The sequence below is a fragment of the Coregonus lavaretus genome (genome assembly GCF_964263955.1).
Source record: "Coregonus lavaretus genome assembly, chromosome: 6".
NCBI classification, from domain to species: Eukaryota; Metazoa; Chordata; class Actinopteri; order Salmoniformes; family Salmonidae; genus Coregonus; species Coregonus lavaretus.
Window position 1 is genome coordinate 36,302,962 of NC_139993.1, and position 20,807 is coordinate 36,323,768.

Genomic DNA, 20,807 nt, shown 5'->3' on the forward strand with positions numbered 1-20,807 from the left:
TGCACATACAGTGAGGGAAAAAAGTATTTGATCCCCTGCTGATTTTGTACGTTTGCCCACTGACAAAGAAATGATCAGTCTATAATTTTAATGGTAGGTTTATTTGAACTGTGAGAGACAGAACAACAAAAAAATCATGTCAAAAATGTTATAAACTGATTTGCATTTTAATGAGGGAAATAAGTATTTGACCCCCTCTCAATCAGAAAGATTTCTGGCTCCCAGGTGTCTTTTATACAGGTAACGAGCTGAGATTAGGAGCACACTCTTAAAGGGAGTGCTCCTAATCTCAGTTTGTTACCTGTATAAAAGACACCTGTCCACAGAAGCAATCAATCAATCAGATTCCAAACTCTCCACCATGGCCAAGACCAAAGAGCTCTCCAAGGATGTCAGGGACAAGATTGTAGACCTACACAAGGCTGGAATGGGCTACAAGACCATCGCCAATCAGCTTGGTGAGAAGGTGAGAACAGTTGGTGCGTTTATTCGCAAATGGAAGAAACACAAAAGACCTGTCAATCTCCCTCGGCCTGGGGCTCCATGCAAGATCTCACCTCGTGAGTTGCAATGATCATGAGAACGGTGAGGAATCAGCGCAGAACTACACGGGAGGATCTTGTCAATGATCTCAAGGCAGCTGGAACTATAGTCACCAAGAAAACAATTGGTAACACACTATGTCGTGAAGGACTGAAATCCTGCAGCACCCGCAAGGTCCCCCTGCTCAAGAAAGCACATATACAGGCCCGTCTGAAGTTTGCCAATGAACATCTGAATGATTCAGAGGAGAACTGGGTGAAAGTGTTGTGGTCAGATGAGACCAAAATCGAGCTCTTTGCCATCAACTCAACTCGCCGTGTTTGAAGGAGGAGGAATGCTGCCTATGACCCCAAGAACACCATCAAACATGGAGGTGGATACATTATGCTTGGGGGTGTTTTTCTGCTAAGGGGACAGGACAACTTCACCGCATCAAAGGGACGATGGACGGGCCATGTACCGTCAAATCTTGGGTGAGAACCTCCTTCCCTCAGCCAGGGCATTGAAAATGGGTCGTGGATGGGTATTCCAGCATGACAATGATCCAAAACACACGGTCAAGGCAACAAAGGAGTGGCTCAAGAAGAAGCACATTAAGGTCCTGGAGTAGCCTAGCCAGTCTCCAGACCTTAATCCCATAGAAAATCTGTGGAGGGAGTTGCCAAACGTCAGCCTCGAAACCTTAATGACTTGGAGAAAATCCCTCCTGAGATTTGTGCAAACCTGGTGGCCAACTACAAGAAACGTCTGACCTCTGATTGCCAACAAGGGTTTTGCCACCAAGTACTAAGTCATGTTTTGCAGAGGGGTCAAATACTTATTTCCCTCATTAAAATGCAAATCAATTTCTAACGTTTTTGACATGCGTTTTTCTGGATTATTTTGTTGTTATTCTGTCTCTCACTGTTCAAATAAACCTACCATTAAAATTATAGACTGATCATGTCTTTGTCAGTGGGCAAACGTACAAAATCAGCAGGGGATCAAATACTTGTTTCCCTCACTGTAGGTAGGCACTGAGGTATGTGGGAGGCATCAAATAGGGAAATGTAAATCAGCAGACAGGCAATACTGTAATCTTAGTACAGATAAGGAAATCTTTGTGTCCAAAATCCATACTCTGAAACAGATGAGAAAAAATCCATATGGCCATTCTAACAGCACAATAACCCTCACAGGAAGAGTAGCAATAAGAGTCCCATACTTATGCTACTCAAAGAATGCCTGATAAAAAAATTACACATTTGTTATTTACTTACAATTCCTTTAATATGCCGTATAGCCTGCAGGAAAAAGACTGAAATCAAAAAAGACTGAAATCCACAGTGAATAACTACTGCTTCCTCTAAGGACGTCGTAGGAAGGAGATCTTGAGGGAGTCTGGGATGTCCAGCTGGTCAGCGCGGACGGGCGGGGGCGGCAGGTACGGGAAGGTGACAGGGAACACACGCCGTACGTCCATCAGCAGCTGTGGAGGCTGACCGCCCGAACGCTGCTTCAGCAGACCCTGATGGAACAAAGTGTAAATGATGACCATAACACAACCACACTGCTAGTAACCAGACCACATCACAATCCTAGTGAAGACAGTGAATATATGGACTTCAGACAGCCTGTGAGGGTGTAAAGAGGACTGTTCGTTACTGTAGTAACAAGTCACAACAAATGCCTTCTGTTTAATTTTTCTGTATTTATAATTAGTTTGGATAACCTTATTTACTATTTATTATGTATTGGTTTTTATTAGATTATTTGTATTTTATATATAAACTCAGCAAAAAAAGAAACTGTCAACTGCGTTTATTTTCAGCAAACTTAACATGTGTAAATATTTCTATGAACATAACCAGATTCAACAACTGAGACATAAACTGAACAAGTTCCACAGACATGTGACCAACATAAATTGAATAATGTGTCCCTGAACAAAGGGGGGGTCAAAATCAAAAGTAACAGTCAGTATCTGGTGTGGCCACCAGCTGCATTAAGTACTGCAGTACATCTCCTCCTCATGGACTGCACCAGATTTGCCAGTTCTTGCTGTGAGATGTTACCCCACTCTTCCACAAAGGCACCTGCAAGTTCCCAGACATTTCTGGGGGGAACGGCCCTAGCCCTAGCCCTCACCCTCCGATCCAACAGGTCCCAGATGTGCTCAATGGGATTGAGATCCGGACTCTTTGCTGGCCATGGCAGAACATTGACATTCCTGTCTTGCAGGAAATCACGCACAGAACGAGCAGAATGGCTGGTGGCATTGTCATGCTGGAGGGTCATGTCAGGATGAGCCTGCAGGAAGGGTACCACATGAGGGAGGAGGATATCTTCCCTGTAACGCACAGCGTTGAGATTGCCTGCAATGACAACAAGCTCAGTCCGATGATGCTGTGACACACCGCCCCAGACCATGACGGACCCTCCACCTCCAAATCGATCCCGCTCCAGAGTACAGGCCTCGGTGTAACGCTCATTCCTTCGACGATAAACGTGAATCCGACCATCACCCCTGGTGAGACAAAACCGCGACTCGTCAGTGAAGAGCACTTTTTGCCAGTCCTGTCTGGTCCAGTGACGGTAGGTTTGTGCCCATAGGCGACGTTGTTGCCGGTGATGTCTGGTGAGGACCTGCCTTACAACAGGCCTACAAGCCCTCAGTCCAGCCTCTCTCAGCCTATTGCGGACAGTCTGAGCACTGATGGAGGGATTGTGCGTTCCTGGTGTAACTCGGGCAGTTGTTGTTGCCATCCTGTACCTGTCCCGCAGGTGTGATGTTCGGATGTACCGATCCTGTGCAGGTGTTGTTACACGTGGTCTGCCACTGCGAGGACGATCAGCTGTCCGTCCTGTCTCCTTGTAGCACTGTCTTAGGTGTCTCACAGTACGGACATTGCAATTTATTGCCCTGTCCACATCTGCAGTCCTCATGCCTCCTTGCAGCATGCCTAAGGCACGTTCACGCAGATGAGCAGGGACCCTGGGCATCTTTCTTTTGGTGTTTTTCAGAGTCAGTAGAAAGGCCTCTTTAGTGTCCTAAGTTTTCATAACTGTGACCTTAATTGCCTACCGTCTGTAAGCTGTTAGTGTCTTAACGACCGTTCCACAGGTGCATGTTCATTAATTGTTTATGGTTCATTGAACAAGCATGGGAAACAGTGTTTAAACCCTTTACAATGAAGATCTGTGAAGTTATTTTGATTTTTACGAATTATCTGTGAAAGACAGGGTCCTGAAAAAGGGACGTTTCTTTTTTTGCTGAGTTTATATATAAAAAATGCACTCTTTATGCGATGCGCACTGCAGAGAACACCGGAAGAAGAATTATCACTGAATTATCACAGTAAATTATTGTAATGTTTGTTTATGTGTCAATTAATCCCATAAGGGATGGGTTGCCAACTGGCGATTTGACACAAAAATAAAATGTAATTCATTAATTCAGTTGAAAATTCAATATGCCATGTTATGAGAAGTTTCCATTATTGTAGTATGTATTGCAGAACTGTACCTGCACTGTGCGGATAAAATTGAGTGTCACCCTCTCCTCTAGGTCACTGTGAGGGGTGTACAGGGTCAGAATTTTCACAATCTGGAACACAACAGAGACACAGTTAGCTTAGCCCTGCAAGGGTGTGTGGTTGTACATAGACATATACTGTATAAAAACAACATGGTTCTCTAGTGAAGAGAATAATGTTCACAGAATCATATTGGTTTTATTCTATTGAAATAATATCTAGGACACTTTGAACATTTCACCCTACCAATACCAGTTTAAAAACCACCCATTGCAATGAGAGTGTAGTAATGGTGATAAGGGCGTCACCTGCTGGGTGGACAGGGCAGTGCAGGTGTGAACGAGGGCCTGTGCGTCAGCGTCTGTCTTCTTGCCCACTTGCAGGAGCTGAGCGGCCTGGATGAGAGGCTCCAACAGGGCTACAGCTCCCCCTGCCTGCAGCCCACGGCTCCGCAGCCACTCCTCCAGCAGACTCACATTATACCTGGCAGAACAAAAAGAATGGAGTCAGATCCAACAGTTACCTGGTACTCTATATGCAAACTGTCACCTATATAAACCAACTCTAGTGGCTCTATTCAATCTGTATTGCTGAAGCGGTACAGATTGCGCGATAGAAATGTAAAGGTAATTTCCGTTTGGTATGACATTTGCTGCGTTTACTGTGAATGCAGTCTAAGCCAACGCGGGAAATTTAATTTTAATTGGGCTTTAGCGCTGAACTTCCACAATACAGATTGAATAGAGCCCTAGCTTTATATTAGATATCTGGTTGCATATCTTTTATTGAAACATGTTCCTACGCAGGCCCTGTGTGTGTATAAATGTGTGTATGGGGGTATGTGTTTCTGTCCTCTGACCGTATCTGCAAGCCGCGGCTCCAGCTACACATGTCCTTGCGTAGCAACAGGCTGTTGAGGGCAGAGGCAGAGAGGAGGTAGGTGAGCTGGCGGAAGGCCTGCTCCATCAGGGTGGGAGGCAGGGCCTGGCGGGACAGGGCCGTGTGGAGGGCACCCAGCTCCCTCAGCACTGCAGCCATAGTGGGGGCCTCCCCTGCATTCCTCTCTCCGGCCCTGGGGTCAGACCCCGCACGCTTCCTAGAGTTCCCCAGCTTCACCCCCGACCCAGACAGTCCTGGGATCATCTCACTCTCCAGCATGGCAGGAACTGTGGAGGGATAGAGTGGGTCAGGGGAACAGGAGCTACTCTTGAAGGATTACATAGTGGAATGAAAGCAAACTATGATAAAACGTTTAGTTGACTGGGTTGGTTGGTTTTGATATTGTTCTGGAGTTAGTCAGTCGTACCAATGATGGGCTGCAGGCGGCTTTCTGAGATGGACAGGAGCTGCTGATAGGCCTGGATACAGAGGTCACTCAGAGCACGGTTTAGCTCACTCAGGTCAGAGGTCAACGGAACCAAATCCTCACCCTAGAGGCCAAGCACAAATACAGTTTGTTAATCACATGTTGAAGTATTTATGTAGTGGTTGTTATTGCCTTTAGCCCAAGAACTAGGGGTGTTTTTGCCCTGTCAGGTTACATCGTCCTGAATAGCTCCTGACATTATTGGTGACATTTTGATGAGCGATGTCGATGTCTTGCCTGTTTGGAGTGCTGGGTCAGTAGGTCAGTGAGAAGGCAGGCATCTTTCAGCCACAGTGCTGTCATGTCCACATCATTACAGTGTTTCTGATAGCAGGGGAAAAGAAAGACACAACAAATGAATAAGAAACAGACCTGTAAGAGAGCCATGATTGAAAAGCAGAAGTGTGAGTGCGTACCTTCAGAGCGCCCTTCATGGCAGTGACAGCAGCAGTGCAGAGGGAGCGGGCACGGGTTTTGTCTCCGCTGCAGTCTGCCTGGCGTACACACAGGAACAGCACACTGGCAGCCAGGCCAGGGGGCAGGGAGAGGGCACTGTCCACCCTCACGTCTGGAACATACAGAGAGGTTAGAGGGCACATTCACTATTTATACAGATGGAGTTAAGATTAGGGGTCCTACCTGTGATGAGGGTCTTCATGAGCTTGGCCTCATCTCTCTTCCTACACTCCAGTAGCCCAGTGACAGTCCCAGCCTTGGCCTGGGGTGCAGGGGAATCCTCTGTGCACTGGGCCAGCACTGGGCCTAGGGGGACGAGCAAACAAGTATGATAGATCTCAATGATTTAAAAAATCTACTCCAAACAAAAATGGACCTCTACACATTTATTTTTTAGACATTTCGGTCAAGAAATGTTTCAAGTGTATAGTTGTGTGTTTGTCCAGACCTGTCTGTGCCAGTAGTCTTCGGAGTGTGACTGTGTGTCTCAGCTCCTTCAGTTCTCTCCTCAGTCTGCAGACCTCCTGCTCCCTGGCTTCCACCAGTTCCACCAGGTACTGAACAGTGAGCACACATGCAGGGCCATTATGAGACGGTTACAGCAGTGACGCTCAAAGTAACAGAATCCGCACTGTAATCCACCTCACGATGCCAGACCGCTCATATGAGACCCTACCTGCTGGTCTGCAGTGGAAGAGGGATCAGAGCACGTCCGTTTAGCCTGCAACTGCAGAGCCTCCAACTCCGCCTCCTCCTGAGAGCGCTGGCTACGCAGCTGGTTCTCCAGGAACCTGACAGTTACACACAGACAGGGGGTAGAATATATCTGCATTCTTTTAATGATAACTAAATATAAAGATATTGCTGTGAAATTATTGATCAGGGAATAGGGACTGACTTGTTGGCCACTCGTACAGCATCATAGGCGTGCCCCAGGTCTTCTCCTGTCATCTTCCCAGCTGAGTCTTTAGCCACACCCACATTCTCCATCAGAGTGTCCTGGGTAAAGAACAGAGCACAATCTCAGCCACAGGAGCCATATTGATTGATTGACAAGTAGAACTGAACCATACTTTTCCTATTGATTCCCTGTTAGGGAGCCATCCAGAGGGAGGGAGGGCATCTCACCATGGGTGTGTCAGAGCCAAGCCAGGCCCTCCTCTCTGTGGTGGGGGACGTCACACTAACCCTCCTCACCTCCTCCGGAGAGGGGAAGGCAGATAGGCCGGAGAAGGAAGGTGTGACTGGGAAGGTCGGGGGCCCGGAAAAGGGGGGTGACATCGGGGACGGAGATGGGGACGGGGGCTCCATGATCAGGCTTTGGTTTGAATCTGTCCGTCTGTAGCCCTTAGAGTGCTGCAGCGGTAACACAGAGAAATATAATACTTTTCGGCGAGGTTGAATATTATAACCTCTCAAAAATTCTACATTGATACGTCACATAGGCAAAACAGAGAGACCGGCACCCAGGCTAGTGGAATATGGAGTTGAATACAAGGTGTGAGTACCTCAGTGAGCATACTCATTTCCCGTAGGTTTTCGTATCTCTGCTCCAGCCTGGTGAACTCTCTGAGCAGACCCTGGTACTTCCTCCTCTCCTCATCCAGCTCTGCTGTCAGAGCTTTACCTTCCTGGGCCACAGCCTGAACTACACACTCTGGATGCACACACATAAAACGTAAAATTACAAAAACTAATAGAGAGACGCATTGAAAACAGATACCTGTTATGAATACACCTACTCTCCTGAGCTGTCTCCTGCTCCAGCAAACGAGTGCTCAGATCCTCCTTCTCTTTCCCCAAACAGTCCCTCTCAACCCGCAGAGCCTGCACCTCCTGTAAACAGAGACAGAGGAGAGTGACCTTAAATACCACTATTCTGCAGAAAAGCATAAGAGCTGTTTCGGATCCATTAGGACCAACAAGACCTACCTGTGTGAGTCGTAGGATCTCCTGGGCTGCTTTCTCCTCTGCCCTCCTCCTCTCCTCTGTCTCCTCCTCTGTGATGGCCGGGCTGGGCTGAGGCTGCTGTGTCTGGTGCTGGGTCTCTAGCTGGTTCTGCAGTTTAACTAGCGCCCCCCGCAGGGCGTCCAGCTCAGTGCTGTGGGCCTTACGCTCCACCTGGAGGGTCTCTCTCAGAACACCGCTCTCCCTGGCCTGGACACACACACATACATGTTCACTTCTGTATTATTCATTTTGCACATTTATTTTTTCCACTCTGGATGTACCAAAACCTCTAAACAGCTCATCAACATTCACCAGCCCCCTAGAAACACCTGGTCTCCTCTACCCATCCAAAACATCCCCAACCCATCTTCTTCTGAAGCCCCTTCACCATCCCCTTCCCAGACTTCTCCACCCTTCTACACCTCCACCCATCCCTTTCTCACCACCTTCCATGACCCCAGCATCTCACCTTCTGGTCGGCCCTGAGCTGCAGCTGCATCAGTTTGACCTCCATGCCCTTGTTGAGTTCTCTGAACTTCTCCACCGACCGAGCCTCGGCTTTCAGCTTCACCAGTTCCCTCCTGGCTGCCCGCCGCCTCACACAGCACTGCATCAGCACTATGGCCGCCCTCACCTGCCTGTACGCCCGCCGGGCCAGCCAGCCACGCACTGCAGACTGGAGCAACACCGCTGCCCGCTCCACCACCACCTGGGGAGGGAGAGGATAGAAGAGATGCATTATATTATTGCACACAGCCTAGTGAGACTCAAAGATTACAGAATGATTAAGGACACTGAGTGTACAAAACATTAGGAACACCTGCTCTTTCCATGACAGACTGACCAGGTGAATCCAGGTGAAAGCTATGATCCCTCACTTGTTATATCCACTTCAATCAGTGTAGATGAAAGGGAGGAGACAGGCTAAAGCCTTTAGACAATTGAGACATGGATTGTGTGTGTGCCATTCAGAGGGTATGGTAGTAGGTGCCAGGTGCACCGGTTTGAGTGTGTCAATAACTGCAACACTACTGGGTTTTTCACGCTCAACAGTTTCCCATGTGTATCAAGAATGGTCCACCACCCAAAGGACATCCAGCCAACTTGACACAACTGTGGGAAGCATTGGAGTCAATATGGGCCAGCATCCCTGTGGAACGCTTTCGACACCTTGTAGAGTCCTAATGTTTTGTAACTCTGTTTATCAGGATAGTCTAGAATCTGGATCAGATATTACTGAGGCATAGTTCCTGGGGCTGGAGCCCTGCCCTGACTTATCTCTGGAGGTTTAGGTCCAGTTATTAAATGTATGGAATGCATTTTATATTGAAGCTGTAAACATTAGATGTATTGATAAAAAGATTCTGGGGCCTTTGTGCCAGTGTTTCCTCACCAGTCTGTATTGGCGTCGTGCCAGCGTTCCCCTGGTGAAAGCCTGGATGGTGACGGTGGCCTCGCGGATCATCAGGAACATCTGTCTTATCGCCACCATGCGGTACGTCTTCTGGAGGACCAGCGCTGCCTTGGTGTAGCGCAGAATGTCTGCCAGCCTACACCACACAGAACAGCATAGTAGCTTAAATAGTTGGACAAATGTACAGTGGGGAAAAAAAGTATTTAGTCAGCCACCAATTGTGCAAGTTCTCCCACTTAAAAAGATGAGAGAGGCCTGTAATTTTCATCATAGGTACACGTCAACTATGACAGACAAATTGAGAATTTTTTTCTCCAGAAAATCACATTGTAGGATTTTTAATGAATTTATTTGCAAATTATGGTGGAAAATAAGTATTTGGTCACCTACAAACAAGCAAGATTTCTGGCTCTCACAGACCTGTAACTTCTTATTTAAGAGGCTCCTCTGTCCTCCACTCGTTACCTGTATTAATGGCACCTGTTTGAACTTGTTATCAGTATAAAAGACACCTGTCCACAACCTCAAACAGTCACACTCCAAACTCCACTATGGCCAAGACCAAAGAGCTGTCAAAGGACACCAGAAACAAAATTGTAGACCTGCACCAGGCTGGGAAGACTGAATCTGCAATAGGTAAGCAGCTTGGTTTGAAGAAATCAACTGTGGGAGCAATTATTAGGAAATGGAAGACATACAAGACCACTGATAATCTCCCTCGATCTGGGGCTCCACGCAAGATCTCACCCCGTGGGGACAAAATGATCACAAGAACGGTGAGCAAAAATCCCAGAACCACATGGGGGGACCTAGTGAATGACCTGCAGAGAGCTGGGACCAAAGTAACAAAGCCTACCATCAGTAACACACTACGCCGCCAGGGACTCAAATCCTGCAGTGCCAGACGTGTCCCCCTGCTTAAGCCAGTACATGTCCAGGCCCGTCTGAAGTTTGCTAGAGTGCATTTGGATGATCCAGAAGAGGATTGGGAGAATGTCATATGGTCAGATGAAACCAAAATATAACTTTTTGGTAAAAACTCAACTCGTCGTGTTTGGAGGACAAAGAATGCTGAGTTGCATCCAAAGAACACCATACCTACTGTGAAGCATGGGGGTGGAAACATCATGCTTTGGGGCTGTTTTTCTGCAAAGGGACCAGGACGACTGATCCGTGTAAAGGAAAGAATGAATGGGGCCATGTATCGTGAGATTTTGAGTGAAAACCTCCTTCCATCAGCAAGGGCATTGAAGATGAAACGTGTCTTTCAGCATGACAATGATCCCAAACACACCGCCCGGGCAACGAAGGAGTGGCTTCGTAAGAAGCATTTCAAGGTCCTGGAGTGGCCTAGCCAGTCTCCAGATCTCAACCCCATAGACAATCTTTGGAGGGAGTTGAAAGTCTGTGTTGCCCAGCGACAGCCCCAAAACATCACTGCTCTAGAGGAGATCTGCATGGAGGAATGGGCCAAAATCAAATCAAATTTTATTGGTCACATGCGCCGAATACAACAGGTGCAGACATTACAGTGAAATGCTTACTTACAGCCCTTAACCAACAGTGCATTTATTTTAAACAAAAAAAGTAAAAATAAAACAAGAACAAAAAAAAGTGTTGAGAAAAAAAAAGAGCAGAAGTAAAATAAAGTGACAGTAGGGAGGCTATATATACAGGGGGGTACCGTTGCAGAGTCAATGTGCGGGGGCACCGGCTAGTTGAGGTAGTTGAGGTAATATGTACATGTGGGTAGAGTTAAAGTGACTATGCATAAATACTTAACAGAGTAGCAGCAGCGTAAAAAAGATGGGGTGGGGGGGCAGTGCAAATAGTCCGGGTAGCCATGATTAGGTGTTCAGGAGTCTTATGGCTTGGGGGTAGAAGCTGTTGAGAAGTCTTTTGGACCTAGACTTGGCACTCCGGTACCGCTTGCCGTGCGGTAGCAGAGAGAACAGTCTATGACTAGGGTGGCTGGAGTCTTTGACAATTTTGAGGGCCTTCCTCTGACACCGCCTGGTATAGAGGTCCTGGATGGCAGGAAGCTTTGCCCCAGTGATGTACTGGGCCGTACGCACTACCCTCTGTAGTGCCTTGCTGTCGGAGGCCAAGCAGTTGCCATTCCAGGCGGTGATGCAACCAGTCAGGATGCTCTCGATGGTGCAGCTGTAGAATTTTTTGAGGATCTGAGGACCCATGCCAAATCTTTTTAGTCTCCTGAGGGGGAATAGGCTTTGTCGTGCCCTCTTCACGACTGTCTTGGTGTGTTTGGACCATGATAGTTCGTTGGTGATGTGGACACCAAGGAACTTGAAGCTCTCAACCTGTTCCACTACAGCCCTGTCGATGAGAATGGGGGCGTGCTCAGTCCTCTTTTTTTTCCTGTAGTCCACAATCATCTCCTTTGTCTTGGTCACGTTGAGGGAGAGGTTGTTGTCCTGGCACCACACGACCAGATCTCTGACCTCCTCCCTATAGGCTGTCTCATCGTTGTCGGTGATCAGGCCTACCACTGTTGTGTCGTCGGCAAACTTAATGATGGTGTTGGAGTCGTGCCTGGCCATGCAGTCATGGGTGAACAGAGAGTACAGGAGGGGACTGAGCACGCACCCCTGAGGGGCCCCCGTGTTGAGGATCAGTGTGGCAGATGTGTTGTTACCTACCCTTACCACCTGGGGGCGGCCCGTCAGGAAGTCCAGGATCCAGTTGCAGAGGGAGGTGTTTAGTCCCAGGATCCTTAGCTTAGTGATGAGCTTAGAGGGCACTATGGTGTTGAATGCTGAGCTGTAGTCAATGAATAGCATTCTCACGTAGGTGTTCCTCTTGTCCAGGTGGGAAAGGGCAGTGTGGAGTGCAATAGAGATTGCATCATCTGTGGATCTGTTGGGGCGGTATGCAAATTGGAGTGGGTCTAGGGTTTCTGGGATAATGCTGTTGATGTGAGCCATGACCAGCCTTTCAAAGCACTTCATGGCTACAGACGTCAGTGCTACGGGTCGGTAGTCATTTAGGCAGGTTATCTTAGAGTCCTTGGGCACGGGGACTATGGTGGTCTGCTTGAAACATGTTGGTATTACAGACTCAGTCAGGGACATGTTGAAAATGTCAGTGAAGACACTTGCCAGTTGGTCAGCACATGCTCGGAGTACACGTCCTGGTAATCCGTCTGGCCCTGCGGCCTTGTGAATGTTGACCTGCTTAAAAGTCTTACTCACATCGGCTACGGAGAGCGTGATCACATAGTCATCCGGAACAGCTGGTGCTCTCATGCATGCTTCAGTGTTGCTTGCCTCGAAGCGAGCATAGAAGTGGTTTAGCTCGTCTGGTAGGCTTGTGTCACTGGGCAGCTCGCGGCTGTGCTTCCCTTTGTAGTCTGTAATAGTTTTCAAGCCCTGCCACATCCGACGAGCGTCAGAGCCAGTGTAGTACGATTCAATCTTAGACCTGTATTGACTCTTTGCCTGTTTGATGGTTCGTCGGAGGTCATAGCGGGATTTCTTATAAGCGTCCGGGTTAGAGTCCCGTTCCTTGAAAGCGGCAGCTCTACCCTTTAGCTCAGTGCGGATGTTTCCTGTAATCCATGGCTTCTGGTTGGGGTATGTACGTACGGTCACTGTGGGGACGACATCATCGATGCACTTATTGATGAAGCCAGTGACTGATGTGGTGTACTCCTCAATGCTGTCTGAAGAATCCCGGAACATGTTCCAGTCTGTGCTAGCAAAACAGTCCTGTAGCTTAGCATCTGCGTCATCTGACCACTTTTTTATTAACCGAGTCACTGGTGCTTCCTGCTTTAGTTTTTGCTTATAAGCAGGAATCAGGAGGATAGAGTTATGGTCAGATTTGCCAAATGGAGGGCGAGGGAGAGCTTTGTATGCGTCTCTGTGTGTGGAGTAAAGGTGGTCTAGAGTTTTTTTCCCTCTGGTTGCACATTTAACATGCTGGTAGAAATTAGGTAGAACGGATTTAAGTTTCCCTGCATTAAAGTCCCCGGCCACTAGGAGCGCTGCATCTGGATACCAGCAACAGTGTGTGAAAACCTTGTGAAGACTTACAGAAAACATTTGACCTGTGTCATTGCCAACAAAGGGTATATAACAAAGTATTGAGAAACTTTTGTTATTGACCAAATACTTATTTTCCACCATCATTTGCAAATAAATTCATTAAAAATCCTACAATGTGATTTTCAGTATTTTTTTTTCTCATTTTGTCTGTCATAGTTGACGTGTACCTATGATGAAAATTACAGGCCTCTCTCATCTTGCACAATTGGTGGCTGACTAAATACTTTTTTCCCCCACTGTAGGTGCCCTACATTGTATATGACAGTATACAGTATAAAGCAGAATGATGTGTTATTGTGCCACACAGTCAGTCATTCTGCTCTCACCGCCTGGCCAGGGCTCCTCTGGTGTGTCTCTGGATGGTGAGTGTTGCCCAGCGGGTCTTAATGTATCGCCTGCGGCCCAGCCAGCCTCTGACCCAGCTCTGGATGATCACCCCGGCTGCCCTCAGCCTCTCCGCCCTCAGCCTTTCCAGCAGAGCCACCTGCCCCGCACGGAAGAACACCTTGGTCTTCCCAAAGCAGTACTGCTCCGGGTCTGGAATGAGCTCCGGCAGGGCCCTCTGGCACGACGCCTGGATCTGTTCCTGGGTCTGAACCCCACCCCCGCGCAGCAGCACCCGGTACCGGCTGAAGAACTCTGCATAGGTCCACCTGGTACCAAGATGGTGGAAGGAGGAGAGGGACACATTTTCACAGAGTGAGTACAAATACTCTTGAGATCTTTGATTGTGCATTTTTCATTCATGTTGGTGGCTACAGGACAGATACAATGTTCTGCATATGTGAAATAACTATGCTACCATGTATCAGTTTCCTGTGTATATGATGAGTTTATCTGTGAATATTCCAAACGTGAAGCTGATGTTAAATGTGCTGTGTGTTGTGTACCTGGATGGGTAGCCTGCAGCACTGATGCGTATGGTCTCCAGCACCCCACAGGCACGCAGCTGCTGGACGGCCCTTTTAGGGTCGAACCTGAGAGGAGAAATCTGCTTAACACGCTGCACACACACATACACACACCCCTACTGACAATACACACATTATACACACACTGTTTAACCCAACGCAACCCATAATACACACTGCACACCCAACAAACACAGATAACACACTGTTTAACATACTACACACACCTCTCTCCACATAACACATACATTATACACACTGTTTAACACACTGCACACATACACACCTCCCCCACCACAAACACACATGGCTGGAGCTGGAGCGCAGGGGTCTGACTTACACAAAAGGCTCTTTGAGGTCATTGGGCTTAATGCAGCGGACGTAGTGGGGGGTGGTGCTGTTCAGAGTGTCCATCAGCAGCTGCAGAGACTGACGGAACTGTTTGAAGAAACATGGAGGAACACACAAACTCACACTCCTGTCCTACAGTCCATAGAACATACAACAGCATACGACAAGCCATGGATGAAGTTATACAGACATAATATGGCAGCAAGAAAACTAATTCATTTTGTCAACTGTTAAAAGCTGTAAATGAAGATACTTTTCAATAATAGGTGTAGATACTGGCTGTATTGTTGCCTGGCCACAGCAGGGGGAGACATACAGTACCTGGAAGCCCACAGTGAGTTTGTGTTCCCGCTGAGCTCTCTTCCCAGGGCCAGAGCGTAGACTCCCATTGGGCAGAGAGGACTTCCCCCCTGACAGGGACAGACTGCCCCCTGCTGGCTCCTGCTGGAACAGCTCAGACACCAGCTCAGACTGACAGAGAGACAGACAGACCGGGTTACAGTAGGTTAAAAAGGTTTAATCTCTTCCTCTACTGTCCTCCATTTCACCCTAGGATCTTTATCTCAGCCTAGATTTCACCCCAGTCTGACAAAAGTGGACAGCTGAAAGCTGGTTCCTCAGTGAGCCTCCCTCAAATTCCTCTACTCTTCAGATGCACTCAAAACTGACAGTAGGACAAGGAGGTAAGAAAAGTGAGCCAAGACTTCTGACAGGGGGAAAGCTGCAGATCATCACCGTGTGAATGCAGGTCATCATAGTTCTAATTTAAAACTTTGGCAGGGGATACCTGACTGGCTCTTAGGATGTTGATGGGTTCCTCAAAAACGGTGTCCCGGTTCTTGTCTAAAAACCCATCACATTCATATTGCACCTGATAAACAAAAAAGAAAGGTTAAGTTAAATACTTTGCCACAACCAGCACATTCTGTAAACAGGTAAAACAGCGGCATATAATATCCTCTGGCTAATATAACTAGCTCACCGTGTCAGCAAAGTGTAGGATGATGAAGGCAGTGTTGGACATGCGAGGTTTGCGGAAGTGTGGACTGGGGTCGTTACTCTGATGCTGATCATACAGCTTCCTAGCCCAGCTCTCCTCTGAACCTTTGGGCATCTGATCAAGGAAACAGACACCATGGAAGTAAGGTTTTTCTGGATCAATGTACATTTGTTAAATCTTCTGCTTTTTATATAAATACTTTGAAGTTTGACTTTTAATAGGATAATACTTTTTCTGGCGGGAAAAATCGTGTATTTTTGGAAATTGTGGGGGATCAAATCCATCGCAAGACATGAATGGCTCGCCAGTGCACTCAGTGATTATTTAGATGCACAGCATATCCTGAGTACATGTATTTATTGTATTTCAAGCCGGTTTGGACACATTAACACAAACCAGACACAACACAATGTGGTTTCGATAGAAACCAGGACTGTGACTGACTGACCCTGCACTCCTCATCTAGCAAGTCGAGCAGGCCCAGCTGCCCCTCGATGAGAGCGATGCACGGCTGGTTATCACTGAACTCTATCCTGCTCCACGGCAGCTCCTCACGGACATACTCCTCCTGCTCCAACTGGAACACGTGCTGCATGGGTGAGGAGAGGGAGACAAAGGGTTACTGAGGGGACATGAGGATAACAAGTTCATGGACACAGACACACATTCATATTTATGTCCAACCGCACACACACACTTGGTGACTCACCCTGTTGAATTGCTGCTGCAATTTCTCATTGGCGTAATTTATACAGAACTGTTCAAAACTGTTCCTTTCAAAGGTCTCAAACCTGTCAAAGAGAAATGGACAAAAACGGAAATCAACATGTTAATAATATGTTGTTACTACTGTCATTATAGTAATTACAGGTATAACAGTAAAGTAATCTAAAGTGTGACCCCCCCCCCTCCCCCCCCCTTTCTACTCACCCATAGATGTCCAGCACCCCAATAAATGACTTGGGCTGCTCCCTCTGGGCTCGGAGGGCTGAGTTGAGCCGGGTCACGGTCCAGGTGAACAGCTGACCGTACACATGCTTGGCCAGGGCGTCCCGGGCCTCTAGGGACTGTTGACCAGGCATGGGCTTGACCAGCATCTCTCCCCCTACTGCCAGCCTGCGGTGGCACAGCCAGTGGGCCATCTGGGTCCGCTCCACCCCCAGCAGCTTGGAGAACACCGCCAGGGAACGGTCCTCCCCCTGGTTATGGGATATTTGAAAGAATTATGTGAGAGAGTTTTAGGGATATACTGGGCAAAAAGTTACGAAAATACATAAAATCTTACATCAATGTAACTTCGATCACCACCTCTCCCACTGGCCTGGATGTTGACATTGCCCAGGTGCAGAACAGCTGCCAGGATCCTGAAGAGCTCCATCTGCTGGTCAGGAGGCACACCTGTAGGCGTACACACAACACTGGCATGTTCAAACTGCATACCACTACAGTCAGAGTAAACATGTTAGCATAGATATGTTTAATATAGATGCTGTATACCCAGAATGGTGAATGCATTGCGAGTGCGCTCCAGATCTACTACATCATCAGTGCCTGGGATCTGCATGGAATCTTCCCCTCCTTGGTTTGTGTAGCGGAATGTTTCAGCACCACCTACAGAGACACACATCAAAACACTCACATCATTCTGAAATACACTGCTAGACCCATTGACGTTCATTTGTTCCCTGTTCTTGTTGTTGTAATAAGTTACTGAATACACTGTGGTCCAGTCTCACCCAGTTTGAGGACTCTCATCTCTGGCAGGTCCCTAGAAGCACACAGCTGGTAGAAGATGTGGTAGTTTCTCTCCTGTGACGCCTGGAAGACGACTCGAGACTTCTCCAGCAGGTATGTCCTCATGTTGGCCCCAATGATATCTCCCTTCCGTCCGAAGCCGATCTCAATGTACTTCCCAAACCGGCTACTGTTGTCGTTGCGGGTAGTCTTAGCATTCCCAATGGACTAAAGAGTAAAGGAGAGAATCATAAATATGATACATTACATCGTTTTAGCTATTACCTTTATAACTGAATACTGACATAATACAGTACACATTTTTTATATGCTAAATACATGCTTTTTCCAAAATCACACTCTTCAAAAAAGAACAATGTGAACCACATTGCAGGTTAAGGGAACTCATTCACCCACATGTCAGTACCTCCATGATGGGGTTGGAGGCCAGTACTCTCTCCTCCACACTGGTCTGCTGCGCTGCTCCCCCCACCACAGCAAAGTAGCGCATGGTGAACTTAGCAGAGACTGTTTTCCCTGCTCCAGACTCCCCACTAATTATAATGGACTGGTTCTTCTCCTCCCTGCACACAGAGACAACTACCCTCTTAATACTCTTGTCATTTCCAGAGCCATTTGTCACACAGGGCAACTAAAGAAATCCCATCAAAGGCTCTCGTGTCACTGACATTTGATCTGTATAGAGCTCTTTACAAACATCAGCAACCCTGGCCCAACCCCCCAAGGAACTTTAACCCCTGACCTGGTCATGGTGCGGTAGGCCTCTTCTGCCACAGAAAAGATGTGAGGCTCCATGTCAGCCATGTCCTGCCCACTGTAGGCATCGATCACCTCCTCTCCATAGATGGGCAGCTGGTCATACGGGTTGAGGGCCACCAACACAATCCCTGGAATGAGCAGTTGGTGTGAATGACCAATGGTTTAAAGTACTTAAGTAAAAATACTTTAAAGTATTATTTAAGTCGTTTTTTTGAGTATCTGTACTTTACTATTTATATTTTTGACAACTTTTACTTTTAGTCCAGTACATTGCATAATGTACTTTTTACTCCATACATTTTCCCTGACAACCAAGAGTACTCGTTACATTTTGAATGCTTAGCAGGACAGGAATATTGTCCAATTCACACACTTATCAAGAGAACCTACCTGGTCATCCCTACTGGCTTTGATCTGGCGGACTCACTAAACACAAATGTTTGTAAATTATGTCTGAGTGTTGGAGTGTGCCCCTGGCTATCCGTAAATTCAAAAAACAAGATCTCACCGTTTGGTTTGCTTAATATAAGGAATTTGACATGATTTATACTTTTACTTTTACTTTTGATACTTAAGTATATATTAGCAAATACATTTACTTTTGATACTTAAGTATATTTAAAAACAAATACTTTTAGACTTTCACTCAAGAAGTATTTTACTGGGTGACTTTCACTTTTACCTGAGTCATTTTCTATTTTCCTCAAGTATGACAATTGGGTACTTTTTCCACTACTGTAAATGACAGTGTTATTGGTTGAATGAAAGGATCTGTAAAAATCCTATGACTTTTCATATATCGAAACTGCTTCGATTATTGTTTATGTCTGCAAGATATAGGACAATTCTCACAGCAATCACATAAGATGCATGTGTTCTCAGGTTAATGTTTATTGAGCATCTTATGGAGAACCAATTTGTATGAAGCCAAAGAGAGGAGGCCATGTCCCTGTGAACTTTACACCTAGTAAAGATGGAATAATGAGGCCATAATCATAAAAGCAGGAGCACACAGGAGCTGCATATATCTGTCCACTGCCAAACAGCATCTGAAGAAAGACCACCACCCCCTATCTCTTTCTGTCTCTCTCTCACGCCATCCCTCAACCTATTCCTACTATACCTCTCTCTGTCTCTCCATCATCTTTCCTCTCTCCCCCTCTCTCTCTGTTCCTTACCACAGTAGGTGTAGATGCTGCTGTAGTCCAGGAATCGGACTCTCAGGTTATGTAGAACAGCAGGCTCGTGTAGGAAGCTGAGAGCGGTGAGGTCATTCTCCCCCTCCAGAATATCAGGGTTCCCCAGAGGGGGGAGGCCAGAGGGTGGCACCACTGGGTACTGCACCTCCTATAGGGGTGGCACATTCAATATTTGGCATTATCAGATGCTTATCCAGAGCGACTAACAATACATCTACAGTATGCCAGCTGTTAACAGTGTGGGAGTGTCTCACCCTGCCATCGCTGATCTGCAGCAGTACATTCTCGTCTCCAAGGTTGTAGTCCTTGAGAAGCTTGGCTGATACCCACACTGCCTCTGGGTCTGGCACCCACACACTGGCACCCTTTTAAAGAAATAAACGTTATCACAAACATTGAGCTTATTGAATAAACCCAGTGAAAAAGTGAGCATGCATTGAGGGGGATTTCCTATACTAATGGCCAACACCCTTTGCTGTATCACTTTCACACCAGGTGGACAGGCCCCAACAGCCAGTGGTCCAAAACACAGCTGCAGAGGATAGTATTACATCACACAGGACACTATCTGTTCTACTGCTCTACAGTCTGTTATTACTCTGTGTACCTTTTACGGTTACACTGCCAGGTCCCACCCAAGCAAGACATTTGTCATCCATCAGCATAAAACCCTCCTAAATGTCGTTAAAAATTAACGTCCGTCATCCCTCTCGGTCTCATCTTGGATTACTCATTATGTTCTCGTAAGATCTATCCCAGTAATGGCAACCTCTTGGATCAACACACAATACTTCCTGTGCAATATGATGTTATGTTATGTGTGTCATTGCTAAAAGAGTGTAGATCCTTGAGCATGGACATTTAAAGCATTTCCAATGATGTACATTTCTATCACTAGATGACACCCTCATGATATGTAGTCCTAGGCTACATACATTAGGTAGCCGGCAGGTAGCCTAGTGGTTAAGAGCGTTAGGCCTGTAACCATAAGGTTGCTGGTTTGAATCCCAAAGCCAACTAGAAAAAAAAAAAAATCCCAGAGCCAAGTAGAAAAATCTGTCAATGTGCCCTTGAGCAAGGTACTTAACCCTAATCGCTCCTGTAAATTGCTCTGAATAAACTATGACTTCATTGAAAATAAACGGTCCAAAAATGAACGAAGTCTACTCAGCTAGAGTCAGACATACTGGCTCAAACGCTTACCTTGGTGTATAACTCCATAGTTCCAATCATAATCTTATCCAGATATGAACACTCTGCCTGCAAAAACTCTGACCAATTTCAGAGAGAGGGGGACTCCTAAGTTACTCAAACAGGCAACAAGTGTATCCTCTCCGAGATAGTTGGTGTCCTCTTCCCCTATGAGTGTGTTCAACCACCACTCTGTCCCTTTGCACTTTGTTCTGTTTGACAGGCTGACATGAAAACCCAAGAGGCAGCAGTCAGGTTAACTGTTAATCTCGAGGAGGTGATTGAGATGGAAGGATTTACAAGCACTTCTCTTCTATGGTCTCATTCACA

General features: G+C 46.8%; 1 protein-coding gene across 1 annotated transcript; it reads right to left on the reverse strand.

The window, feature by feature from the left end:
• Nucleotides 1-1,888: 1,888 nt before the first annotated feature.
• On the reverse strand, nucleotides 1,889-20,519 carry LOC311130732 (unconventional myosin-Vb; the record flags this gene model as incomplete). Its single annotated transcript, XM_084163520.1, has 34 exons — nucleotides 1,889-2,050; nucleotides 4,049-4,129; nucleotides 4,367-4,541; nucleotides 4,918-5,224; nucleotides 5,365-5,488; nucleotides 5,662-5,748; nucleotides 5,841-5,992; nucleotides 6,064-6,186; nucleotides 6,329-6,437; nucleotides 6,557-6,671; nucleotides 6,779-6,879; nucleotides 7,009-7,236; nucleotides 7,389-7,537; nucleotides 7,623-7,716; nucleotides 7,813-8,037; nucleotides 8,300-8,539; nucleotides 9,224-9,380; nucleotides 13,638-13,964; nucleotides 14,202-14,288; nucleotides 14,563-14,660; nucleotides 14,895-15,044; nucleotides 15,361-15,444; nucleotides 15,556-15,687; nucleotides 16,022-16,162; nucleotides 16,283-16,364; nucleotides 16,504-16,772; nucleotides 16,859-16,971; nucleotides 17,071-17,184; nucleotides 17,310-17,535; nucleotides 17,735-17,891; nucleotides 18,071-18,215; nucleotides 19,266-19,434; nucleotides 19,541-19,651; nucleotides 20,490-20,519. The coding sequence occupies 34 exons, from the start codon at nucleotides 20,517-20,519 to the stop codon at nucleotides 1,889-1,891; spliced, it is 5,064 nt and encodes a 1,687-aa protein (XP_084019646.1).
• Between the last annotated feature and the right edge of the window lie 288 nt (nucleotides 20,520-20,807).